Source organism: Ixodes scapularis, unplaced genomic scaffold (assembly GCF_016920785.2).
Source record: "Ixodes scapularis isolate PalLabHiFi unplaced genomic scaffold, ASM1692078v2 PGA_scaffold5__190_contigs__length_132052651, whole genome shotgun sequence".
Lineage (NCBI taxonomy): Eukaryota > Metazoa > Arthropoda > Arachnida > Ixodida > Ixodidae > Ixodes > Ixodes scapularis.
The window spans coordinates 75,697,337-75,725,002 of NW_024609880.1; the positions used below are offsets into that span (position 1 = coordinate 75,697,337).

The following is a 27,666-nucleotide window of genomic DNA, read 5'->3' on the forward strand; positions in this document are numbered from 1 at the left end:
GTCACGTCTTCGCTACATGTGCTCGCAAACCGCGTCAAACCAAAAAAATACCACGACCTGGCGTGGTTGCCAGATCTTGCCGGAAGTCGAGACGCTGCGTCGTTCAACTCCGCAACGCAAGGAGAGTGAGGGGCGGGGCGTACTCCTCTTCCGCGGGGGTCGAAAGCGCGGGAGTTTCAAATGTGGAGAAATTCTGACTCTATTAAATTACGTCCTGTGGCGTAAATATTGATAAAAAAAATATTTTTTTTCGCGGAACATTTGTTTTGTGACATGCTTGTCCCAATTAGGCTGTTTAAAAAAAAACTTTTTTTTCTTTGCAGTTACCCTTTAAGAGAAAAGTGTAAATGATGGAGAGAGAGAGAGCGTGCTATACCTCTTCGCTATTTAAGAGGACTCATTTCATACGCCAGCACGCGGTTTGCAAACAAGCGTGCGTGATCTGGTTTTCTGCGCATGTGGTGTGCACGTCGTGTTGGTGTATCGACCAACACGATGTTTTGCAAACGAGTCCACGTTTTTGCACTGCGCATGAGCACACACCCGCTTCGAGTGAAATGCAGCGTATTCAACTCGCTTCTTTGCTACGCTAGATCCGCAAAAGTTAGGAGAAAAGAGAGGTAACGCAAAAAGATTGAGCGCGAACTCCGGGACTTGAGGCAGGGGGAGGAGGAAGGTCACGTGATCCCGGGGGTTCGAGACTCCCGCGGAAAGGAGGGCGGACGCAGGGAGAAGGGAAGGGGGTTTGAGAGCCGCCCGCGTTCTCCTCGAGGTTCAGTTGTTGCAAGCGCGGTGTCCGTGGCGGAAAGGATCGTTCCCCCGTTCACGGTCTCGTTTTTCCGGGGAACCATCTGCCGCGTCTTCTTCGGCGCAAGGAAGTGACAACAGGAGGAGGAGCATCGCAGCGGGAAAACCGAGCGCGACGAGCGAACCATGCGGTTCTTTGCCAGAATTCGCCTGAGACTGTTGCTGAAGGTGAGGCCATCTCGAAGGGTAGATCGTCGCGTGTAGAGAAGTAGCCGAAGGCAGAGGATGGAAAAGAACCAAGCTATACATTCCTGCCTTTGTTTTATAGTATATATGAAATATTTTTGTAACTCCGCATGTCTTGAATTTGTTTAGCTGGCAACGGATCGCTCGTCGTACTTCCGATCAAACCGTTCTTCTTTAACCGCCTCCTGCTATCGAGAAGTGCTGTTTTTGCAAGTCGCACAGCTTGAGAACGGAGGGTAAAACGAGATCATGCGAGCGCGGTTTGTTCGGTGCATTGAAGTCACTTCGCGGCAGTAGGTGACACGCATGTTGTAGACCCACATGTTAAAGCCTTTTGTGTATTTTGCTTTGCCACCCACAGATGCATGCACTCTTCTCTACCGTATCCGTGTCGCACAAATGTATTAGGTGAACGCCGCTTGTGATTGCTGGTTGTTTTGTTTCCTGTGAGCGCATGGCATATTCTATAGTTAGCTGTATTCAGTCGTCCTTGTATGGCGCCGACTTAATCTACGCGCCTTAAGAACCGTGGGAAATTAGAAATTACAGTCATACGTGGCTTTTTTTTTTCTTAGACCTCAAGGAGGCATATCGGCACGCCCGGTTTTTGGAGATATATTTCAGAAAAGGGACGTGTCGCAACATTTGAGTCGCGCTTTTAATGCGAAAAAAGAATGGCACGCGTGATCGTAATTTCGAATTTTGAGGACACTTGGGACCCGTATATTGAGTGGTCGCCATGAAGAGGTGTACTCAAAATCCACTTTAGTGGCTCTTTAATGTAAGAGCTAAACTCGCTCCTGTATTAAACGGAGTATTCCCTATTTCTTCCCTTTCTTTAATTTCGTTTTATGTCATAAACCTCGCGAAAATGTTTGCTCTCCCAAAATTTCAAAACGTTCAAGGAGCTATAGAAGCGCGAGCTGACATTTCAAAAAAGGTTTACGCGTACATTGTAGAAGAACGTTAGTTCTCATTGGGTCACTGGTACTCGTGCTTCTCAACTTATGAACAACCGCATTAATTAACGTGGCTTCTTATCCTCTAGCACACACTAATAATAGTAATAATAATAATGAAAAGTTTTTTTTCCATCGTACGTTGGTGGTGGCGATCGAGGAAAAAAGCTGTTTGGCACAGCTTGACAATTCCTTGACCGCCTACGAGGCATAGCAGCCGCAGCTCGACGGAAAAAAAAGAAACATTCACAAATCTTAATTACCACAATTTGACAATGTGTGTTTCATACATATTACATACGTTGCGCTTTGAGGAGTTGCATCAGTTCTGGTTGCCGTTACAGTCCTACTATTGCAATTTGATACCACTTACGTCGCGTTTATGCACACGTAAGGAGAAAGATGCGTGGATGGTCTGAATAAAAATTAGGCGCTGCTTGTGAAAAAGAAAATATAATAACGCTCTCTGAGACAGTCGTAACCACGAAGAGCATAAATGCAAACTAAGTTTCTCTTTAAAGGCGGACTAAAAGGAGTTTTACCTTCGTCTTTTCGGCGGTTCTAACTTTGTCCACTTGTGTCGCGATGGCGAAAAAAAAAAATGCGCGTTCTGCTTTAATATAAAACGCGCAGTCCACATCTCGTAGGTTTTTCCACGTCTTCGACGAACTTTAGCTATCTATGGCTAAACGAAGTAACATATACGGTATGAGCAGTTATAGAGCCTTGATATCAGCTAGGCTTCAGAGCAGCAACACTCCAGCCATGGATGGATGGATGGATGGCTGTAATCTTTCTATGGGGCGGTAGCTCGCGCCACCTATATTTTAAGCCTTCGTGCTTAAAATAACGGTTGCCAGTTATCTGAGGCTTGATTTTAAAATCGCGCGGAGCGCTTTTCCCGCCTCCAGAAATTTTAAAACAGTCCGCGACAGAAAAGAACGATATTACCCGAGCTTCCGTCCTGACGCCGCATTTTCGTCGCATTTTCAGTCGCATTTTCGGACGTTAACGATCGCCAATGCCGCCCGCTCTCCACAATAAACACCAACATGGCGACGCCAACAGGATATTCTCTGCGCAGGTCGCTTAGTCGTTTCATAAAGTACCTTCGGGTTAATATAAATAACCTAGTTAGGAAACGGCACATACGAGACAACGACAAAAATTGGGAGTGGATGAAAACTCCGCTTTGGTGTCTCCCCCTTCTGGGAGCATTTGCATGCGCGGTATAACCTCGGTGGCTTTGGATTATCCGTTCGTCGTTCCGATCTCTACAAATCTGCCCAGCCTGCAATCTCTGCAGCTCAACACGCGCGGCGTGTTCGTCGGTTCGGTAAGAAATGGAGGAACCCCGTGCGCCAATCGCAGAAACTCCAAACATAGCACGGACCGAGAAAAATCTACTCACTGTGGCAGCCTACTTGCCCGTTCCGTGAATGTAGACGAACGGCGATGTACGAAATATTTTGTGTAAAGATCCTACCTGAAGTCAACGGGGGGCGCCAACCCGCCAGCGGTCGGCGCCCCCCGCGCCCCCCGCTGTATCGAATGTGCAAAAACGGTTCCCTAAAACTCTCCATGTCTGCAGCTAATCAGCGAACTCTATGTCTTCTGTGTGACGTTTCAGCAGCGGGACGGTCTTCTATCGCTGGAGTGCGAAACCGGGAACGCGCGGTTAGGTCCCCGCCGTACAACGAGTTCCACGGTGCTGTTTTCAGCTTGTGTAAACATTCGCGCGACATACCTCGACTTCTTTTAATCGCGTTCGCGAAGGCTCTTTTTTCTCCTCACCTGCGTCGTATCACGTACGCCGGTTTCCTTTGTTTTCCAAGGAGGCAGTAATCGAACATCGCCCCGGGTACAGGACCAGGAAGGAAGAGAGATTACCCGTGTCCAGTATCCCCGGCCCTTAGCCTAGAGTATATGTGTTTTGGAAACGCGCTGCCGATCTGGGAAGGACGAAGCGGCTGCTGGGGTGATAACGACCGTCGACACGGTTTTGCTCGCCCTCCTGCCTGGACGGCTCTACTTAACGCGATTGGCCGCGGGCTGCAGTGGGACATGCCAGGGCCCCTGGCGTGACTTGAATGCATGAAACGCACCCTCCGGGGAACGGCTAGCTCTTGGCGTGCGGCCTTGGGTAAAGTTTCGCCAGTTTGAGAAAGCCCGTCGTTTCCGATCTCGGAGAGGATGGTTGTTTTTTTTTTTTTTTGTTTTTTTTTTTATCGCCTCGGCGAGTTTACACATGGTTCCCGCGCGATCTGGGGATACAACGTTTTTCGTATAACTTCTTCCTTATCCATTTTTATCGCTGCGGCCGTTGTTAGTGTGCCGCGTTTGGCTTCTCTCTCAGAGGATTCTTCTTCGTCTCTTGTCGCGCCCTTTTTCGCTTTAAGTGCGCGAAAACGAGCGATGACGCGTCTTGACGATGAATTTACCCCAGATCTTTGAACATTAACCCCGCGTGATTTTTTTGGGTTAAGCGCGGATGTTTTATGCGGGGATTTTTTTACACCCTAAACCGACGTGAGTTGTGGACCGTGAAGCGGCGCTAAGTCGATTACCGCTTTAGGGCATCCCCCTTTCACTGTCAGCTTAAGAAACACCGGGCGTGCCTTGTTATGCTTGTGCTTCTTGCTTGGCGATTCGCTCTTGGGTGTCCTTATCGCCCGATGCCGGAATCTTATTGACTGCGGGACGATAATAGGCTGGTCGCCTTTTTCTGCGCCGTATGCAGTGTGACGAGCCGACAAGACTAAATCGGCTTTTGAGCCACCGAGAGCGCAGCTTTTTTACGTGTATCGCTTTCTTTGTAGAGTACGGGCACAGAAGACAGGAGTCAGCTCGTTAAAAGAGGCTCTGCTTTGATTTTCAAGAACGGCGAGTGAAGCAGAAACATCTCTTGTCGATGAGAACAAACGCCTGTCTTTGGCGACAACGCAAAGACGTGAAACCGATCGTACGGGGTCAAGACCTAGATAACTAAACCCTAATGATAGTTTTTTTTTTTTTTTTTTTTTTTTTTTTTTTGGTACGGCATTTACAGGAAGCCTGCGCGAGGCACGGATTTGGCAGAACTGCTACGTCATCGTTCGGGTAGGGCTTGTAATCGATCAGAGAGAACACGAGTCCAAACCGAATGCCGACGCAGAACTCGCGTCCGCGTTTGGTGCCCGACGCCGATCGCAGTGATGTGATTGCTGCGCCAAACTGCGCCAAGGGGCTCACCCTGCTATACATCCTGCTACATTTTGTCAAAATATCGGTAGTCTGCGCCAAGCCTGCGCCAAAAATACAATTTCGCTCGCCTTTCAAGAGCGAAACGAAACTGATCGAGTACCCATACTGAGCATGCGTGCGTTATGTGGCGCAAGTGGCCGCCCGAAACAAAGCACCCCGCATCAATTGTCCATCCGGTCTTGCATGGTTTTCCCGCCGTCCCGTGTTTCGCGCTCTCGTCGTCTCGTGAGCCTCGTCTCTCGTCTTTTTTTTAATATATATTTCTAACGATAGACGGAGGCTGTGTGCGGGCGCTCCGACGCTAGCGTGCCGGGTACCTGCTATGCCGTCATGCTGTGAAACGAAACCATGTTTTTGTGCGGCGGGAGTTACTTTTTGAGCTGAAGCACTTCCTCCTGAAAGCAACGGCCGTGGGAAAACTATATTCGGTCCTTGCATGTTCATCAACATTCCTGTTCTTGTTTAAATCTTATGTTACTACAAAAACCCCTCTTTATCTCAACGACTGCTGTGTCGAAGTATTGATTACCTAGGTTTCCCTTGGTGGGCTTTCCTTCTAGAGGGACCCCCGGTACGTGAAAAATCTGCCTTGAAAGAAAGTTGGTGAAGAGAAGGGAGCTAAAGCAAAGAAGGCAATGTCTGCACGCTGAACCCGCACTGCGCGCTTGTTTGTCTCGAGTTCAGCCGTTGTACAAAGCGCTACAAGAACTTTTTGAACCTGGCTCGCAATGTCTTGCATCGATGCGCTCAGGTTCTTTTCCCTTTTTTTTTTTTTTTTCTTTTTTATGTGTGCTTAGCTTGTACCTTGTTTGCCGGCCTGGCAAGCACGCACCGCTGGACTTTTTTGTCGTATGCTGAACAGTCACATTTTGCATGCGATTGTGGGAATCAATTGGCGACGGAGCGGAGTGGCATGGTTTCGGTTTCGATCGACCAGCCGTTGTCTCTGCTCGCGCGACGAAGCACGCGCAACTGCAAGCCTGCCGAAGTTTCCCCCACGTGCATGCGAACATGATCGCACGACAGAGGCACCAGCCGGGACGCTTGCAATCCATTGTTTTGCGTTTACGTACTTTTGACTAAAATCTGGCACGTCGGGAACCAGTAAAACGGTGGCAAGCGGTTTCTCCGAATCGCTCGGCAATGCCTACAGCCTTGTACATTTTTGTGATGTCTCATCAGTAAAAACACAGGGAGCGAGTTCCGTCACAACATTTCACATATGAGCACAACGCAACACAAAGATCCTTTCGTTTGTACAGCACGCAAAACAAATACTTTTATTCTTCTAAGAATATCTGCTCCAAAAGCCACTTTTGCTGCTCCGACACACTGTCTTGGCTGTTCCGAAAGGTGCTCCAAAATGGCTTAGGCCAATCACATCACTGCGACCGTTAAAAGCGACGTTTCGACCTTACGTAGAACGTTGGCAGTCGATGAGAATACGTTCTGCGTCTTCTATGTCGTTAGGTTTCGTACACCGGTAATATTCGTCGCAGAAAATGTCGTTCAAGAAGGGAACCCAATCCAAGTCTGTGCAGTCGAGTCCTAGAAACTAGACCACCCCGAGGGAGTAAATGTCATCCTCTTTTTCCCGAGTAAAGCTGCTCCGACTCCCCACAGCTCTGGCAATAATACCGTGCTGACGCGTAAGCCCGCCGTCTCCTTTGTTCGGCCGCCGCCAGGCGTGGGACCTCGTTCATGCAGATGCGGCTTTCCTCCCACGAGCTGAAATTGGGTCCCTGTTGCGTCGCTTGCAGTTCCGCGAAGAGGAAACGAAAAATAGAAAAGGCCGCCGGCGACGACGGAGTAGCGTACTAAGGAGGCGACTAAGCCTCCAGTTAGCCGGGAAGAGAAAAGAAAAACTGCGTGGAGAGAAGAGATTCGAGTTGAACAATAGCAAAGAATAGAGCGGGGAATGTCGGAGAAGAAAAACACCACATTGGTCTCCTGTTATATTAAATTCAGTCTGGGGCTCTAGAGTGTTTCGTCGTCTCTTTGTGTGTTTGGTCGATTCCAGCTTTTTTTTTTTGTTTTCTTTTGAACCTTCGGCGCGCTCGTATGCAAATATCCAGAGTCTTCGTGTGTAAACTCGTCCTTCGTCTTTTTTTTTTTTTTTTTTTCTTTTTTTTTCGAAAAGAAGTAAATGGGGTTAAGCGTGTGTTTTCAGAGAGTTCTACCTCTGGGTTGTGTTTGCAAAAATTGTAAAAAAAAAAAAAAAACTCTTTGTTTTGTTTGACGAAAAAAATATAAACAGCTAGTTGTTCGAGTTTTCTTTCTTTTTCTTGTGTACGGCGTAGCATTTTAGTACCGGATGAATTGTGCTTGACGTTTTGTATATAAGGGTCAACATTGCGTCCTTTCCGACGCGGATGTAATATTAGGAAGCCGTTCAAAACCTTGGCGCCCAAACCGATTGCATTTCGCAGAATCGCTCGCGGTTTTGTCTTTTGTTTCCTCTTCCTGTTTTCCTTTCCTCTCGTCGGATTCTAACAGGGAATGTCTTACGAGGGTCGTTGGGGGTGGACCGTGGGTCTTATTCCGGCGGAGGAAATGGAGTATCCGACACGCACGAAACTACTCCGGTTCTTGAAAGTATTACACGTGCGTGTAAAGACACCCCGAGCATCGTTTTGGCAGCTCCCCCTAATTCCTTAGGCGGAAAACGAACTGGGCTACGTGACTTCAGTCAGACGAACCTGCCCGTGGCGGTTCATTTCTCACCGGCGGGCCGTCATCCTTTGCCACAGTGTTGACACCATTCGTACTCTGTTGTCCGTCCCATCGTTTGTTCCTGATACTGTGTTTTGCAATCTTCGCAAAGTTTTAGCTTGTTTAACGTTCTCCTTCACTTCCAGTTTGATCATGCACCGCCGTTTATACTGGCTTTTTCTTCATTTCTTTTTAGGCTTAACAGATTTTTTTTTTTTTAAGAAAGCCGTAAAAGCTAGACATATGCGGTTTGTGAAGGTGAGTTATACGGCAAGGGGGGACATAGTATAGGGGTGCTAATCGTAACGATCAGTCGAATAATTAAGTAATGCTTGTTCATTAGCTTTTTAATTAGTACAAATATGCATATGGTTCCAATTAGAAACTTGCTGAGCGTTGTGGAACACTTCTAAATCAGTCTCTTTAAGAAAAACTGAGCGCGTGAGAAGCGCGGTAGTGCGCTAAAGTAACCACTCGTGGAGCAGGAGCAAGGCTACCGGTGCGATAACGCGCCCGCGTGATTTTTCCGTGTCTTATCAGATCCCCAGACTTGTTCCTGATGCACGAGTGGTATCTTTAGCGCACTACTACGCTCCCATGTACCCAAGGTATTTAAAAATATTATTTATTTTGTCGTTTTCGATTACGAGCAGTAAGTTACTAATTGAAACCATTAGTTTATTTTCAATGATTAAAAAGTTGATGAACAGATTTTACTTAATTACCCGACCGATCGTTACGATTAGCCCCTTATACTATGTCCCCCTAGCCGTGTAACTCACCTGCACAAACCGCATAAGTGTAGCTTTCACGCCTTTTACTAAACAAAACTGTCAAGGTAAAAAAAAAAAACATGAAAGCCGTTTACAACTCCCTGTAACGCCGAATTAGAGCGCAGCTCTTGAGGAGGAGGAGGGAAGGGTACAGAGGGTCACGTGTTCTCGAGGGGGGGGGGGGGGGGGTCACGTGACCTTGGGGGGTCAGGTGGACCCCCCCCCCCCGGTCACGTGACCCCCCAGAACATTTTTTTCGCTAGATTTAGCGGGGAAATTGTTCTGCTAGATTTAGCGGGGAAATTTTTCTGCTAGATTTAGCGGGGAACTTTTTCCGTTAGATTTAGCGGGAAAATTTGCCCATAATGCATCGCGCGGTTACGCCGACGGCGAGGCCGCTCAAGCCGGAAACAGGCGCCTAGGAGCTGCGCTCTAAGAAAGAGAAGAAAAACCCCTTCAATATGGCTGGCTTCGGTAGCAGTTTCCTATAACGCACTCCTGTAACGTAAGTGCGTCACTCGCTTGTTGCGTCAGCGGTCGGCTGGAACTCGCATCCTCACTGATTGAACACGAGTCCCCGCCCAACTCTGACGCGGCGCTCGTGTTCATTCTGCGTCCGGCGCTGGCCTCCGGGGTGTGACGTAAGAAAACCCGACACTTGATCCTTGTTCCGAAGGAGGTGCCGAGCGAACGCGCTCGCACATGTGGTGCGAGTGGTATGTAGTACGTGGGGCGAGGCGGAAGACAACTGGCTCGTGGTTTGGAAAAAATAGGTGGACGCGAAATCGCAGGATCGAAGCTGGATCGTGCGACGGCGAGAGATGCGAACTTCGAGTTCCTTTTCCCGCTCGAGTGCGACGTTTGGCGGGGCTTTCTTTCAGAGGCGATACGTGCGGCGATGTTCGCGCCGCCGAGGCGCAAAAAGGCGAAGCGAGTTCACCTGTGCGACACCGCTGCGAAACAACAGACATTGCGTTGCGTGGTATCGCCATCTCTGCCACGACGCTGCGGTAATCTGTCCTAGAACAACCATTTGCTATTCGTTCGCATAGCCGAAAGGACGTCTGCTTTCGAGAACGCTGCGGTTGTTCGAAACTTCCGCTTCGCTGCTCGGTGTTTTGGCAACATTTTGGGGTATCCGTAGAATTTCCACATCGTAGTATGTTTACATCGAATTGTTGGTACGTGATTCACAATGCTCCTGTGCTGCGTTTCATTTCTGCTCTTGTACACAACGAAATCTCTGCGCGGGCGTTTCGATGAAATCCACGACGTGGCCGTGCTTACGCGGTATATGAAATGGAAACCACCGAGCATTTTCGGATTAGCCACTGGTGGAGGCGTCGGCGACGGTTATAGTCTACATTCGCCGCATTCATTTTTGAAATGATTGTTTCGAGTGATTACGTAGACGCCGATAAACCAGTAACTACGTTCGTAGCCACACCATTGTTATTGTCACTGATAGAGATTTTGAAGTATCCAGACACCCGCGTCGATATTGAGAGTGGCGGCTGAGTTACTAAAAGACTGCCAATGTTGTCTCGCCTTTCAGACTGCTGTATACGTAGACCTGTAGCGACGGGAGTCATTAAATAATCCACGCTTATGATTAACGACACCACCCTGTTGGTTGGGGTCATTGTTGCCAGTACTCTAAAGCTTTATGTGACGTGGCGGGGAACGGTTTTTTTGCTTCCTTCATAAATGTTAACACCGTCCTCGACAGTGCAATACGATATTGCCTGAGCTTTTCCCGCGCCGAACTTACAGCTCAAGAGGTCGTATTTTTTAATTGTAACTACCACCACTGTGGTCCGCTCTGCACGGTAAAGAAAATGGCGGCGCCCAAAAAAACAATTGGGGAACAGTGTCCATATTAAGCTATTTGGGGTCTGTAGGAGTGATAGTCCTAGCATTTAATCGGTCGCGTTTTAGCGGAGTAATCTAATTGTCGTGAAATTAACGCGTGTTTAAGAAGCCGGATTGTATAGCCAGTCTCGCGTTCTTCTTAGAGGAAAGTTTTACTTGAAATCATACTACAGGCCGCTGGAATCGAGTTTTCCGTGCGTGCTTTGGACGACTGTAAAACTTTGTTTTAGACCATTTGATGAGAAAACTAAAATAACGTCCTTCCGAGTGCCTTATCGATTTGTCCGCGAGAACGCTTCGCCCTCGTTCGAAGTTTCCAGGGATCTCGCTTGGAGGGTGGAACTTTACCAACGATTTCTGATGCGGTCTCCGATGGCCCCTCCTCGACTGCGAATCCTTTCCGGCTCGATGGTCCTTCCCCAGGACCGGTCTTTGTCGACCCTTGGCCTCAAATCCGCTCGATGAAATCGATCCTCTCAAGTTATTTTCGCGCAATCCGAAACAAACTGAAAAAAAAAAAAAAAAAAAATAAGCTGATCGAGATTTACCGGACATGATTTACGCGCGATGTTATCGTTTCCTTGCCCTCGTGGGAGGGAGCTTTCCAAAGTCAGACGACAGTTTCGATCATAAAAAAAAAAAAAAAAAAAGAATAACAACACTAATAATAGCAGGGCCCCTAACTTCATTTTCCCGATCTTCTAGTAAACACCGCTGTAGCAAGACATGGTTAAGTCCTTAAACAAATCGCCATTTCTTTTTAGTTTCCTCTTACGATTTCAATTTTCGCATTAGCTCGCGTTTTTATTCAGTCTTCGTTTCTTAACGATATTATCTAAAGCTCTTTTTTATCACATGTAGTGCACACGGCCCCCAGACTGCATAGGCGCGGAGAGACGAGGGCGCTTTTTATTTACTTATTTAGTTAACCCTTTGCCCTCCTAACTGTAGAAGGACTTGCAGAAAATGCTAGCAGCGCGTACTCCATCACCTCCTTCCGGCTTTGTTACCGTCGAACGGAACGAGGAGCTCAAGGGACGCCGCGGCGCAAAACGCAGACCGCTTGTGGGAGTCGCCGGTGTGCGTCGAGTGTCGGAGGGGGCCGCGTCTGCCTGGCTTTCAATAAACCGATCTCACCAAGCGTTTGGCGCATGCGCGAGGCTGCCATAACTTTAGTTCACAGGAGGCAATCGGCCGTGCACGAGCCTGTTCGTGCCCTGCACGCGCAGAGCTCCAGCGAGGTTGTCGCACGCGCCGAAAGACTAAAGTTCCCTCGATGCATTACGGCAGCGGTGGCGTAGTTAAACTGGCTGGTGAGATCGGTCTATTGGCGGACTATTATATGGGCGTTTTGAAGACTAAAAACAAAAAAGCCTATTGAATTATTCGACTTATTTTAGTACATAGGAACTGTGATGCAGCGATGGCACTGACCTTGTCCCGTTCTTTCTTTCTCTCTCAGAGCAATGACAGCTGGCAGGCTCCGGACAGCGATCAGGTAAGCAATGGTTTGGAAACATATATATATATTTTTTTTTTTCTTATCCCTCGGAGTGTTGTTGTATATATCCAAGAAGAAGATTAAACAATCCGTGATTACAAAAAATAAAAATATACCTCCAGTGTCCTGAACGTCCAAATAAAAGTGGCACGAACGGCCGCAAACTTGAAGTGGTGCCGCATATATCCTAGGCGGAGATTGGCCAATACGTTATAATGAAAAGAAAAGGAGAATGCCCGCCAGTTTCCTTTATGTTCCAATGAATGTGGCCCATACAGCCGTTCCGAGGAAAGTGATCGTTACCTGCCCAAGCAAACGGATTAAAAAAAAAAAAAGACTTCTTCCTTTATTTTTTTTTTTGTGTGTGTGTGTGTGTTTTGCACGTCGTGCAAGAACTTGGAAAGTAGAAACACACTTTGCGCATTTTAGTTGGCTCGATGCTACCGAGTCTCGCTACCGTTTATGAAATAGCTGGCTTCCTTTTATTCGGCGCATAACTTTTTCCTACGTTTTTCGTGATCTTCTCTGTCTGGGAAACCGAAGTTTCTTATTGCGCATATCGTAACTTGGAATACTTTTTGTGTCAACGTCCCGGCAACGCTCTCGGGATCAGGAGTTGCCGCTTCTATATGCGCGTATTAAACGTAGTACGTGCGCTCGTGCCGTCTTTATGATCGACGGTGAACGTTACCCGCACGGACAGGGTTCGTCAGGAAAGCAAACGCCACGTAAAAAAAAAAATTTTAAAATGTGCGTAAAATGATTATAACCGAAATGGAAACGGTCCCATTCTAATTTTCCGCGGCGCCGAGGTAACCCAATTTGGCGGAGGGCCTCTCGAATTCCCGCCGCCACGGTCTTCCGTTTTAAGTGGGTGAATTATCGAAATTCATGGAGTGCGGATGAACCCGTTCCGCCAAACCTCTTCTTTCTTACTTTTCAATTTATTTTCTCGTGTTATTCGATATTGCCAGTTGAGCAATAAGAGAAGCGCTTCATCGATATTCTGTATATGGTCATATATTGGAGCGTAGGTTTTTACATCGAAGCAAGGAACATTTCAGATTTCGAGTTCAAACAAAGTTGTGCTGTAGTTATTGACAGAGTAAGAACGAAAGGGAGGAGTCGTCCCGCCTCCTGCTCCTGCTTTCTACCTTCGCAGTTCGACAGCGGTTCGGCCTGTAGTGATCCTTGAACGTGCATGCGTAGCCAATTAACGCACGGCGGAATGCAACGCGCGCGTCGGGCATTTTACTGAAATTCCCTTCCGTTCTCAATCTTTCAGTGACTATAGTGACGTATGACGCACTATAGTTGTCTCGATAACAGTCCTTGCAGTGGTTGGCCTTGTCGTAAATTACTTTAATGCGAAACGTGCATTGCGTTTTATTATTCTTTTGGTTTTTTTACATGTGGCAATGTATGCCATTGATGAAACGTGAGGAGAAACAATTATGTTAACCAAACAACTCCCGTTGGTTCGCAAAGCCACAGTGCTGAGTATTCGAGGTCGTCAAAAGAGGGCCAACGTGGAGCGTTGATTGGACTGTCGCGTGACGTATTGTCGGCGTGTGATTGGCTCCGGTCACACGTAGCTTTGGCTGCGCTCGGACGGAAGCTGAAACGAAGTATACCAGCTCCTCTGCACACTCAATGTTATTTAGGAAACTCGGTTAATGGGCGCCGTTATGTAAAAATGGGGCAAACTATACCGTATTGAGCTTTCGATAATTAGTCATCGATTCATAATGGTTAAATCATGAATTTATGGTTAATTATGGCAATGCGGTGCAAAAAAGAAACTTTCAAGTCGAAGAATAAGCAACCCTGTTGCGACGGCAATGGCATGGCAACGCGGTTGTTTGGCCATGTCTACATGGCGGCGTCCACTGAATCGGTGTCGAACAGGTAAGATTCGGAGCCCAATACGTGCCTAGCCAGTGGGAAGTCGGCGTGTGGCGGACGCTCTCAACACCGAGCCCGGAAAGTCGTCTAGAGCGAGTCGTCATACCGCGGCTTTTGAAAGCGAGCATATCCCGCGCCGTATACGAACGCTGAGAATGGCACTGGGTTGAAAGGGCCGCAGAAGCCCTGCTTCCAGCACGCGTTCTTTGCCTTCTGTTGCGATGAGGACGCGCGTGCGGATCGGAGCTTCTTTTGGTGCACCGATCTTATCGAAAGCCAGCCGTGACAACGGGCAGACGAAGCAGACCACATGCACGGTGCAGGCCAGCCAAGCCTAACGTAGCCGACCAAGCGGCGGGCAGACGACGAGAGCAGCGTCGGTGCGCAAGGCAGTCTGGGCATGATGCCTGGAGCGCGTCTCCGACTGGTTTGTTAAGCGTCCTAACCCGCCCATACATCAAGAGTGGTCCCGAAGAGGCAACAAATGACGTCACAGAAGCCGGAGTGTCAGGCTGGTGCGTGTCGCGATTTTGGCGGTTGGTCGTAGAAATGCTGGCGAAAAGCGCGAGCGAAGGCGAGTGTCGCTGTCGTCACAACGTCCCAACTTCCGGCTGTTGTAGCTTCCGTAGACTGTCACAGTGGAGAGCGACCTGCATGAGAACAGGCGTCTGCCAAATCCACCACCGTTAGTGGGACACCGCCAGGATCGTGACCGGCGACAGTATGACACTTGTATGACGTCATCAGGAGTAATTTGAGGGACCACTTTTTTGGACGCGGTAGACACACCAGTCGGAGGCGCGTTCCAGGCGTCTGGGATTGGGTTCCTTTCCCGGCGTCACGGAGCCCGGCGTCATGCCCGGTCCTGGTGTATTTAATTAAACGTCCTTGGTTGGTACAGACACCGTGACCTTAACTCATTAATCAGAATTCGCAAGCGACCTAGTTCTGACACCATCTCTGAACACCGCCTCGGTGTAGTAGTACACCCGATTCCGTAACGACATGATGACTGCCGCGCAAACACATCGAACTTTCTTTTTTTTTATTTTTTTTTTTTGCGTTTTTTCAGTGGAACGCTGACTCGGTGTTTCAACGAGACTGAGATTAAAACGCGGGAGGAACAGTAATGAGAAAAGGGAAGGGATGAGGCGGGACGTCGAACGTTTCCCTGGCCGATCGAAGTGCCGTAGGAACTGCGGGGTAATCACTCTTCTTTAGCCGTATATGCTCCGGTCGTTTGCTATTTTGTACTTACACTCCGCGATTTTATCGCCGTTGGTTGAGATGAAGTGTTCTTTGATCTTTACAATCGGGGAGACGTTCGGTCGTTTTTTTCTTTTTTCTATTGAAGTGCAAAAGCAGCGCAAAACACGAAAGGCAAGTATAAAGAGTACACACACACACACACACAGCCTTGTTTTGTTTTTTTTGTTTTTCTTCTTCGACTTCAATATGTCGCACCAACTAGCCCAACTCCACGCCTATTAGCTTTTTTTTCCTCGATGCAGTAATGATTCGAGTTCGCGAATCAGCGGTTTTTCGTCTTGATTAACCGCCCTTCGATCGCTGCAGTTTCTACCTTTCTTGGCTTTGAAATTTAGCTTTTATGCGCGTTTCTGGTATTGGGGCTCTGTCAGAGTGTTTCGTCTCGCCATCGAAATTCTTCTGTCATCAACATAATAGTGTAAGTGCAATTTCGATTTTTGTGTTTTCTCTCTCTTTTTCTCACTCTTTCTCTCTTCCTTTATCTCTCTTTCTCTCTCTCTCTCTCTCTCTCTCTCTCTCTCTCTCTCTCTCGTTTTTTTTTTTTTTTTTTTTTCTTTGAGACATTATTGGCACTGACAGCTTAATCGGGTTTGGGCGCGCTAAAAATAAAATGAGATAACTACATTGCTATGGACAATTGTATGTTTCTATATTTCTGCGAAATTTGTTTTGAAAATGACGGGATGGTTTCGTATAGATAAATAGATTTATATGCGTTATCCTCGAATATGTGTCATCCTCATCTCATTCGGGAAGGCCGTAATGTTTGTTGCGTCGGCGATGTCATTCGCCCCATGGGGAGAGCATGACGTCAGCCACGTAGCTTTCCCAAGCCATCCTCCCGTGTTGCTTGCCTCTTTCTCATCCTCCTCGCCGATTTCCCTTTCAAATATGAACCACACGTGACCACTGAATGGTGCATGGTTGCGTCTACGAACTGAGTGGCACCAGATTCTACCGTGGTCCTGTTCATGATCGCGGCAACTGATTGCGCCTGCTGCCCTTTTTCTTTTTTTGTCGTGTAAAATTAATTTAAGAAATTATGTTTGTTTGTTTTTGCACTCCGTTGCTATCGTGCAAGTCGATACCAGCGTTTAAACAATGTGCGTAACTTCATTATGCTTGAAAATTGCGCTTTGCATCGAAAGAAATTTAAATACTTACGTATTTTTACAGCGATTATTTTGTGCACGCACGCCCGTGTGAAATATTTTGTGGAGAGTTCACAGTGACACAAGGTCACGATACGGTTGGGGGTGTTCTAGGTGTGCACCGCAAGCAAGACTGAACCATGCAGTTGAGTTTGACTAGGGTGTTTTATGAATATGCATCGCGATCAACACAAGTTGACTTGGCACGGGCGCACCCGGCAGGACTGTCGAAGTCGTCAAATTCGAAGCGAACGAAACTCCACGTCGATGAAGTCCACTCACTGTCGCAACAAAAAACCAAAATCGTTTTTTTTTTTTTTTCAGTTTGGTGGTTTTTGGGAAATTTAAGAAGAGCGCTTATAAGTTCACGTTGCTGCGAAGTTCAGGACGTAATCCGACAGGGGCGTGCCGGCGAACGAAACTCGTCGCGGCAGGTTTCTGCAGCCGTTCACACTGCAAAGCCCCATCTTGGTCTCAGCAAGGCTACAGAGTTTCGTTGACTGAAACTGCTCGGCGGCTCGGCGCGCCGTGGTCCACCGGCCGCAGCCCATCAGGGTCTCGCACATCTCGTCGGTTCTTTTTTCACGCTGCTGTCGTTAAACCTACCAGACGAAAGCGAGCGCAGTACTAAGGCGCGCACAGCTGACAGAACGCGCATCGCGTCTGCTCCTGATCGCGGTCCGTCGTCTGCTCCTCGGTGCCCCGCCCGTCTAGACTTCGCTTCGCGCACGTAAAACCTACCGGGTGGAAGCGAGGGCAATGCTACGGCCACATCACATACAACCAACCACCCAACTCGCATGTGACAGGGTCACGTACACACCCCGCGGGTGCAACTATAGTTAGTCCGGTAGCAAACATATGTCGACACCCGCGGTCGACAAAACAGTCTGGTTGCCGCCGCCGCTCGTAGATGGCGGTAGCTGTCCAGAGTGTTGTGTTTGCCGGTTGTCTGGTTGCCGCCGTCGCTCATAGATCGCGGCAGCCTTTCCAGCCTCGGCAACCAGACAACTGGCTGCTGCCGTCACTCATAAATGGCGGCAACATTTCTTCGGAGGAAGAAGAGCGGGAACGAAACGAGCAGCAATGTGCCCACCAGCGCGAATGGTTCCGCAACCGCCGCGAGGCCGCTATCGCCTAAAGTTCCACTGCGTCGAGCGCTTCAGATTCCCTTGCGAAAGAAGAGAAGATCGCTCGCCTGGATAGATAGCCACCGCCAAGAACAGCAGCTACAGCTCCGCTGCTCTTGCTTCTTCACCAAAAGAAAAAGACTGAAAGTTTTTTTTTTTTTTTTTTTTTGTGGTTGAGCATAAAAGAAAAACATCACGTGATGTCCCCTTGCACGCACTCACAGACTTGGCTCTCTCGGCGTCGCGTGCTTCAGTTTCCTCGTTCGTCTTCCGCGTTTCGCGCGTGCGGTTCTCGACGATTACACGTCTACGGCATCATTCGCTTCGTCGGAGTCTTCGACACTGATCGCAGCAGCAATGAGTGAGATTGTTCTCAAGAGACGCTGGAAGCTGGTCATTTTGTCTGCGACCCTCCGGCGACCAGCTCTTGCGACGACGAGATCGTCACGGACGAACTCGCCGTGGTCGCCGTCGTCCGCGACCATCTCGCACGTGCATCCGGGGTGGAAGGTCAAAGGGCCGGGGGGCGAAAGCGAAAGTAGCCTTGGAGTAGTCGAATTGCGTGAGAGGTCTTGATCGTGCCGTGGCGAGGCGAGCCATAGGCATAACGCCGTCAACAAATTATAATATATATATATATATATATATATATATATATATATATATATATATATATATATATATATATATATATATATATATATATATATATTTTTTTTTTTTTAAGAGGCGATCGCTTTGGTACGTTGCGAAGACGTCAGAATGAAAGATAGAAAAACAGAGTCAATTTTCTGTTGTTGTTTTTTTGTTAACTTGTTCCTAAAGGATTTTTTTTTTACAATAAAAAGTTTTTTGCGCGCTTTGGCGTTCTTTGATAGAACGCACCTTCAACTGCAATTCATCATTGGCGACCTAACAAGGCAAATTAAGGAAATCCGAGAAAATCCAGATTGCTTTTAGGCTTTTAGCTTTGAACCTTCTTGAATACGCGTTTCAGATTTCGAGCCAAAAGTTGCGTTAAAGGCTGACCAAATTATACCTCACGTTTTTAAGCGAAGCAGGTTCTTTAGATTTCTCGATGAGACAAACTTCAACAAGCTCAAATAACTTCTGGCCCGTCGTGAGCCTGTACTGTTATTATCATCTCAACTTCGCGTTTGGACTAAGTTTAAACTTCGCTCGAACAAGCGGAAGATAAAATGTGCGACGCAGATAACGCTGGGTCACACACTAGCGTTTGGTTGTAACTGAGAGCACGACAATAGGTTGATAATCGTGTGGACCAGCCTTTACCATGTACACATCGTCCGCGCATTTTTTTTTTTTTTTTTTGAGAGGGGAAGGGGAGGGGGAGTTTTGCGCATAAATGGTCATGACGACAGCCAAAATATACTGGCTGTGTTGATACCCCTCCTGGACATATTCAACATACAATTAGTCTTCATGAGAGTTTCGCGTTTGAGAGAAACCGCCAATGGCTTGTTCGTACTAACAGTGTCGCTTAGCGCAAAAGAAGAAGAAAAAAAAAACTCGGGTCGTTTACCTCTGCGCGAATAAACGGCAAAAACTTTCCGGTATGCCGCCAAGATTGCAAGTGAGAAAAACAAGAAGCCAAGGAAGTTATATAAACTGCCCGATGTGGGCGACAAAGAATTCAGCGATGTACACAATTTTACCCTCTCGCTCGGAGTCCCCTCAAATGCTTCCTTCCTTCCCTTCGTCTGAACTTGGCATCAAGTCGTCTGCGCTTTTTTCTGTACTTGTTTCGTCAACGTTCCTGAGGTTTCCTTTCTCTGTTTATGCAAGCCCGATTAAGTTTGGCATGTGCGGTGTCTAGCGAGCGCTCGCACGGGACGTCACATTTCTCGCGTCGCTTTCCTGCGGTGAATCAGTGGGAACATTCCGCCCTTCGCCGACCTCCTGTCTCTCCTCTTTCCTCAACTTCATATCTTTCTTTCTCTCTTCATTTTTATTTTCTTGTTCGGTCTTTATTTTGCTTTAGCCTGGAGGTTGCCCCCCTCCCCCCGTGACCTCCGCGTGCCTAAACTCCCACCCCCGCAGCCTGGTGAACCAATTACTGAACTAACAATTGAAGATGAAATAAAAACCGGAGCTACTTTGGCAAATGCATTTAATGATTTTTTTGTAGATTTAGTAAACAGTGTTCCTTCAACTGAAGCTACGAGATATGTTAAAAGTTTCCCAGAAAGTATATTCTTTTTCCCAACGGATGAGGAGGAAGTAATTTCTATTTTTACATGTTTAAAAAATAGTAAAAGTTGTGACATTAATGATATCCAAATAAAACCTGTTAAATACGTAATCAAATCGATTGCTTCGATTTTAGTGTATGTTTTCAATTTATCGATTCAGACTGGCATTTTTCCACGTAAAATGCAGGTAGCCAAGGTGTCAGTGCTTTATAAGACAGGGGATAAAAACGAACTGGGAAACTACAGGCCGGTTTCTGTTTTGCCAATTTTTTCTAAGGGATTAGAAAAAATAATTCATAAAAGATTATATCGTTTTTGTGAAAAGCATTCCATACTATCTCCTCATCAGTATGGGTTTCGTAAGGGCTGTTCAACTGAATTAGCCCTATTAGAACAAAAGGAACTAATTCTTAGCAATATTGAAAACAGGCTTCTTACGTTAGGAATTTTTATCGATTTTTCGAAGGCATTTGACCGCCTTAACCATGAAACCTTACTACAAAAACTGCTAGCTTACGGCGTTAGAGGTAAAGCTCTTGACATTATAAGAAGTTACTTGCAATCCCGGTTTCAGATGGTGGTAATAGATGGCTACCACTCTAATAGTAGACAAATGAAAAATGGCGTTCCGCAAGGAAGTATTTTAGGGCCGCTTCTTTTTAACTTATATATCAACGATATAGTAAATATTGACTCTAAGGTGCATATGATAATTTATGCGGATGATACTTCCATTTTTTTCTCGGGCAGAAATACTTCTGAATTGATAGAAGCTGGTAATCGGTTTCTTCATAAACTGAATGAATGGACTATTTCTAACTCACTAGTTATAAACAGTAAAAAAACAAAGTCTGTCATTTTTAGATCAAAAGGAATAAATAATATATGTCAGCAGCAGGCCCTTACCTTAGGTGCACAAACTATCGAAATGGTTAAGACAGTTAAGGTGCTTGGGGTAATGTTTAACGAATATTTGCGATGGGATGAGTCCATTCAGTCTACTGCAAAAAAGCTATCAAGAGTAGTGGGTATCATTTATAAGTGCAGGGAAAAACTACCTTCATCGGTATTGCTTCTTATTTACAACTCTTTGTTTTATTCTTGTTTTAATTATTGCTTTTTGGTATGGGGAAATTCTACTTATTCGAATATTAACATTCTTTATTTGTTACAAAAAAAAGCAATTCGTGCGATCTGCAATGAGGCTTACTGTAGCCACACAACACCCATGTTCAAAAGATTAGGCCTGATTAAAATAACAAATTATTATGACTATAAACTTATTCTCATGTACAAAACAGCATTAAATAAGCCAGACAGTATCTTCCTTTCCCTGTCCTCCTTACAAACAAAGCAGATTTCATATGCTGTTCGACACGCTGACACCTGGATAGTCTCTCGTTCAAGAACCAATTATGGTGACCAGATGCTGCAGTATAGGCTACCTAAAGTTTTAAATACTATGTCCCTTTTGGGTGTTGAAGTTGAAGTCATTTCCAAAAAGTGCTTACGTTCCAGATTTGTTGAATTGTAATATTTTAACTAGTCAAAATAGTGTACCTATAGTTATTTTTGTATCGTTACTGTTTTGTTTAATTTTGTATTTGAGATTGTTTACTCTGCGATGACTGCTGTTGCTGCCGAAGGGGAGGAAGGGACTCTGTCAAGCAGTTCCTACTGCTTTTTTCCCATCCTCCCACTCTTCATTGAAGAGAAAATAAACTTGAAACTAGTTACAAAAATGCAGAGCATAAGGAGTTCGGCTTACGGTGAGAGGAAGCGTATATTTTCTTAGCTTTTTATGCTAGGTGGCGCAAGCTACGTCTCGTTATAAAGGGTACAGCCGTTAATATCCCTTCCATCCATTCACCCAAACACCAAAAGAGAGCCCCATCACGTTTAGGCGTTGTGTAAGAGTAGCCCTGCATCATAAAGAAACAATTGAAAGGAATAGATAAGCACACGGATGTACGCCGTCCCATACGAGCAGACAGATGCGCGCACTAAACCTTAGGCACGCACGTACAGAGTGCTACGCTCCGCAGGCACTCAGGTACCCTCCGACGGCACGTGGACATGCAGGGTTGGCTGCCAAGAGATAGGCGAGCCGCCATGACACGTCCCGTGGCAGTGGGGGAGAATTCCAAGCTCCCCCGTTTTGGGAACGGGCACTGGCGCCGGAAGACCGTCTCTGTTTGTGGGCGCGCTTTTATCTGTCTCCACGCCGCTGTGGATGCGCGTGTCCTGCGGTGGCAGAGACGTGCCATATATATCTCGCCTCAGAGCCCGTAGTAAAAAAATGGCTGAATCCTTTCACTTTTTTTTTTTTTTTCTGCTTCGTCACTATAGATAGCGGTGCGAGGGGGGGGGGGGGGAGGGGGAGGGGAATGCTAGTCGTGGAGGTTATATAAGAAAAATGTCTGAGCTACATTGTTTTTGTTTCTTTTCTTTTTTTTTTTTTTCGTGGTGCTTGGGGGGTGGGGGCGGAGGAATAAGGGTATGTTTCATCGCGCCTGGAGGGCGACTTATCCCAACAGGAATGGTTCACTCGGCGGACACATAAATGCGAAGCTGAGCTCGATTTTTATTTTGTCGGGGGGATTTCTGTTCCCTCTTTTTTGCTTCTTCTCTCCGCAAGTTATTCGTTATCCGTCTTGTTATGTGTTCCTTGTTTCTTTTCTTCTTTCTTTTTTTTAGGAACATATATTAGAGTGCGTTATCTTTCTGCTCAAAGGGCACTCGAATGATTTGAAAAATTCTGAAGAGGAGAAAGAAACGTTCGCTACTTCCTTTCACGAAGAGCACCGAATTATAAATGAGGCTTCCACTAACCAAAACAAAACAAAAATAAAAGGTAGGGGCATTCTTTTGTGTTTCCCTTAGCGATAGTTAATTAACTTCCTTTTAAAATAACGGTATATATATTATTTTTTTCTCCTACCAAACGGACCATGCTCTCCGCACATCGACGCAAGTACAAAAAGCAAAGATAAAAAGATGGTCAAAGTTATCCCCTTTCCCACCCCCTCCACACTGCATATAAAACAGTACTGTGGATGCCGCCTAAGGCTTTGCCGCCGTTGCGTGAGCTATTGGCGAGGACACCGAACCATAGGGGACGCTTTGTCCAGCTAGTTCTTTCTACGAGGCTCTAGTGTTTACCGACCACAAGGCCTGCACTCTAAGAAAAAATGGAGGAAAAAAGTAGCAACGGCGCGTCTTCCTCCCTTCTACTGACGCGCCCCCAAGCGGACACGAGAAAAGGGGAGGAACGAAACGTTTTTCTCCTTCTCCAGGCAGACGGGAGAAAGCTTTCGCCCTCCCGACTCATCTTCTTTCGGTTTCGTTTTTCGAGCAGGCCGCGCACGTTGTTTAATAAAGAGCTGTTGAGTTGATTGAGCTTCAACGGCAACGAAGGCCGCCTGTAATTCCGTCTTCTAGTCTAAACGTGCAGAACATTTCGGTTGCATTGACGTTTTTATCACTAATTTTATTAAACGAGCAAACGAAGCCGCTAGAAACAGCGAAGTTCCGGAGCAGTTCCAGCAGCGCCACGTACACTGGGGGATGGCTGTCTCCGGATTGCGCTGGGATTGCGGGACTCGCGCGGCACGGAATTACGGTAGCGAAACCACGCGGAACTGTGTCGACGTTTTCGACGTTATGGAAACCGCAGGAACTGCGTCCAAGACAGGCAGGTTTTGCTGCCGGCTGCCTGGGTGCCTTCCGTGCTGAGTTCGGTTCTGTTTTCCGATGCCGAGTGCAACCGGCGTTCAACGTGGTTCTGTATTTGTGCGTGTCAACAACATAGCTGCAACTTCGTGATGGCAGTGTCGTGGGTTGTGAACAGAAGACTGGAATTATCGCCGATGTGACCGTGTGTTCGCGTATCAGTGGTGTAACAAGAAGATGAGATCGTAAACTGTCGGGCATTGATGCCGCTGGTCGGGCCGTGATCGGAGGGGGCGGGGTGTCGCAGGTTGACATTCCGCTTTACATTAAAAAAGTTTAATACCACTTGAGGGATTACGTGCAATCGATTAACGTGCGGATAGTCATGTTGGAACGCTGTTCTGAATGGTAAGCTCCTATCGTACAGTGGCCAATGTGACTGTCGTTTGTCTCGTCCCCGAGAGCGATTGCGCTCTGGGGAAAGGACAACAGTACGAAATCGCGACGGAAAGTACGCATATTTACTGTGTTTAATTTTAGCATTAAAAAACAATAGTACGTAAAATCGTAAAAAAAAGCTACCCTTTATTTTGCTGTTTAAATATACTACGGTTCCTGGAGAAACTGCCCTCCAAGTGGCGCGCTGGGATGAGCGCTAGAAGTTTTCAAGCTCGCCACGGCGTAGCTCCGTACCTGCCGCTAGTCGCAGCTGTGACTGCATTCAAGTTGATCGAAAAGCGATTTCTCAGCCCGCGAAGCATCACTTCCAGCTGAGTGAATATCCGCTCTACAGAGATTAATTTAAGACGGCAATTGCAGCTTTGCGCGAACAGCACAAATAGAAAAACCAATAGAAATACAGGCTACGACGTGCCGTGTGGGGAAACAAACTCATGGCTTCGAACCGCATTGGAGCGGCTTGATTTATTGGCTTTCAAATAATTACGGCATGATCGAGCGTTTACTTTTTAATAAGAGATTCATCCCCTGAGCCATTTAAAATACTCTTAGGGGTATGGCATTGCTGGAAAAAAGTCAACATGCTGGGAATATATTTTATTGCTTAGGGAGTCACCGAAAAGTTCCGTGCGTTCAAAACGACCAGTATAAAAGACGGAAACGCAGAGCACGGTTGTAGTGTTCGGGTTAGTGTAGTGCTCCGTTGTATTGATATTTGTGTGTGCCGTGTATGTGCTCAATGTATGTTCACCTGATGCTTGTAATAAGCGTAATGTGTGTATAGTAGAGGATCCCCAAGCGCCGGAGAGGGGTTCTGAAGCGCAGAGTGGGCTGGGAAGAGCAAATTATTTTTTTGTAGAACATGAATAGGGCGGTACTTAGCGCCACCTAGCCTAGCTATTTGCAATCACCCTGCTTGACCCCGCGACCCCCGCCATCTGGTGGCTAGCGATTCAACCTTTCACGCTACGCGATAAACAGCGGCTTCGAGTTTGTTCTTTCGAGAGCGGCTTTTGGTTCGCGGATTGAGTTTGCCCTTCTCCGTGATGTGCGGTTGACGAAGGAATTGTGGCTCGAGGAACACCTAAGGTAAGACGCGAAGTAACTGGGTGTTGGTTGTCTCCGTTTAACATCGCAGTCCTGTCGACCAGAAGACTGAGTAACTGCTTTCGAAACGCCTGTGGCGGGAATCTGGCTTCGGAAATAAACACAGTTCGCGGAAAGCTCGTGTTATGCTTTTATTTGCTGCTTCTCTCGTCCCGTACAAGAAACGTAGCGTTCTCGTCAAGCCTTATTGGGCTCGATTTGCTCGATTCGGGGCCGCCATATTGAGATGCAAGCGACGGAGGAACTTTGCTCCCCTGCTTCAGGGACGAAAGTTTCTCCCTTTCTAAAGGAACATAGGTTACAAAACCGTTCCTCCCCTAAGGGAGGACTATCCATACCCTTTTTTCTAAGAGTGTGCGGACTGGATTCATTACGTTGTCTTTGTCTTATTTGAGCGCGGAGGGAAGATGTGACACGAGTGCTGCGTCAAAGTTCTGCCGGAACTCGTGTTCAATGAACACCACGTTGAAGACGAGTCCAGCGCGTGAGCTCACCGTTGCGGCTACTCTCGTGAAGCTTCAGCCTGTTTGCCGCTTGGGGACGGGTCAGGTATCCCCTAACGATGACGTTGGGGGATACCTTGGGAGCTGCGTCAGCCAAGCGCTGCTTCAGAAACACGTACAAATAATTCCTGTTGTCACCGTGGAGTTAGTCCTAGTTGTTATAGGTGCCGCGACGGTTGAATCTCCTTCCTTAAGAGCATAGATTGGAGAGAGGGTCATCTCAAACCGTACGGAGCGTTTGCAATTTAAATGGCGGACGCCTATGGCGAAGATTGGTCGCAAGTGCGCATGCGCTGAGGTCGTTTTTTTATGTCTTTTTTGCTTGGCGAGAAGGGAAGGCGGAGGCACTTGCAGACGATCAACGCTTTCGTCACCTCCACGCAGCTGTGTTGCAAGCGCGGACCATAAACCAGGTCACCTCGATACTGCAATTTAGGCACACTATATACTACTTCCCAATGGGGAGCGCAAGTTCGTCTGCTTCTTTTGCAGGGGTTTTGCTGACGTCAGAACGCTGATCTCTGATTGACTCTGATTGAAGGATAGCGGGAAAAACTCGAGGCATCTAGCATCGAAGTCTGCCCACTATCCTACACTCGAAGCCAATCAGAACTCGGCGTCGTTCTGACGTCATCGCAAGAAGCAGACGACTTGCTCTCCGCTTAGCTTCGAGTGAAATTAGTTCGTCTTGTTCTCCCGATGCTCGGCTGCTTCGTGCTCTGCTTTTCTGTCTCCGCGTCGGTGCGTGTCCTCGCGCGTAACTCTGTTTCCCTTCGCTGTTTCTTCCGACGCGTGAGTTTCGATCGCATTACCCTTTACGCGTTATTCTGGGACGATGTTAGCCGGCTTCTGTGTTTGCGCCGAGGCCACGTGTGGGCTTCCTTTTTATCAACCCTCGTTCGGATGGAGAAGGGACAGAGGCGAGCGGGGCTCGTATCGCATTAGCTCGGGAGAATGGGGACAGAAATACGCGACCGAATGAACGGATGGAGGGACGCACGTTGTTGCTTCGATGGCGTATCTCCGGAAGGTGCTCAAAATGCGATTGCTTCAACCTGGGCGCGTAGGAAACCAGGATCTGCTTCCTGTTTTTTCTCCCAGAAATCGTAGCGGATAGGGATATTTCAGGAGTCTCATCGAGTTCATTGCCCGTCTTGCGTGCTCCGCACCCACCTGAGCGTGAGTTTGCCGTATCGGAAAGCGAGCAACGCACATGTCGCTGACGACGCAGACGCTCTGGAGTCTGTACGGCGTACCTTCCAGACGCCTCGTGTTGGAATCGCGGTGGTCGAAAACAATGCCTCGCCTCTATGTCGTTGAAAGTTGAAGAAACGCGCAGCTTGCTATGTTCCCTCTTTCTGATTGGTCCTTTGGCGTTCTCATGCGGCAATCTCACTGGTTGTGGACCGATAATGAGGTGCACGGGACTCGACATGGCCCGCCTTGCTTACGGTGTCAGCAGTGACTCCACCGATATATAGGCTGAGTGTCGTCACGGAGACGACGTTGCTGGGAAAGCTGCGTGCTGCGCGTGTTTGTATGCGCTTTCCCTTACACGCCTGTAGTTGGCGAGAACTGCGATTATGTGACGTTTTCCCTACCTTTTCTTAAAGATCTCACGACAGACCGAATCCTTATCAAAACAAGTCTTGTGATATCTCATAAACAAGGCACTTTTTTTTTCTTTTTTAAGCTTTGTTTGTATACGTTTTGACGGGCGAGGACGGCAGGGAGGTCTTGCAGTTGTCGCTCCTCCAGAGCGAGCTATCTACCTTCGGCAGTGCTTCGGCGTCTTGTGAGCCCCCGGCGTGCACGGGCAGCCAAACCACGGCGAAAAGCTGCGAGCGTTGGAGACCGTGTGTTCCGAAGAGACGACCTGCCGTCCTCTCCTTGGCTATGGCTCGAGTAGGTAACATTTCCCCGAAGCCTTGCGCAACAAGGGAGCTGCGCCCACGAGTGGGAAGCAAAGGTCGCGTGACGCCGACAGACGAATGGCCACCGTGGCGACGAAAGACGGTGGAGAAATGTATTGGTGCTCAGTACAGTGACTGAACCCCAACTGACCTGAAGTTGGGTGTTAGTTTCCTTAACAACTCACTTTGTAATCACTGAGAGCGCGAAACTTTGTCAAAACAATTATGTATGGCTATATAACTGCAGTTGCCTCTTAATAGGAAATAACGATGCTCAAACAAGCCTGCCAA

The 27,666-nt window shown here is 47.4% G+C and overlaps 1 protein-coding gene across 10 annotated transcripts in view; it reads left to right on the top strand.

The window, feature by feature from the left end:
- Nucleotides 1-27,666, top strand: part of LOC8036906 (disks large 1 tumor suppressor protein) — a 645,442-nt gene that overhangs the window by 449,724 nt on the left and 168,052 nt on the right. For 9 of the 10 annotated variants that reach the window (XM_042293831.1, XM_042293829.1, XM_042293830.1 and 6 more), the window contains one exon: nt 12,015-12,050. In XM_042293831.1, coding sequence (XP_042149765.1) covers nt 12,015-12,050 — 36 coding nt within the window. Of the gene's footprint in view, nt 1-776; nt 976-12,014; nt 12,051-27,666 lie in introns of those variants that run through there. The other variant, XM_040205726.2, reaches the window with a different exon arrangement.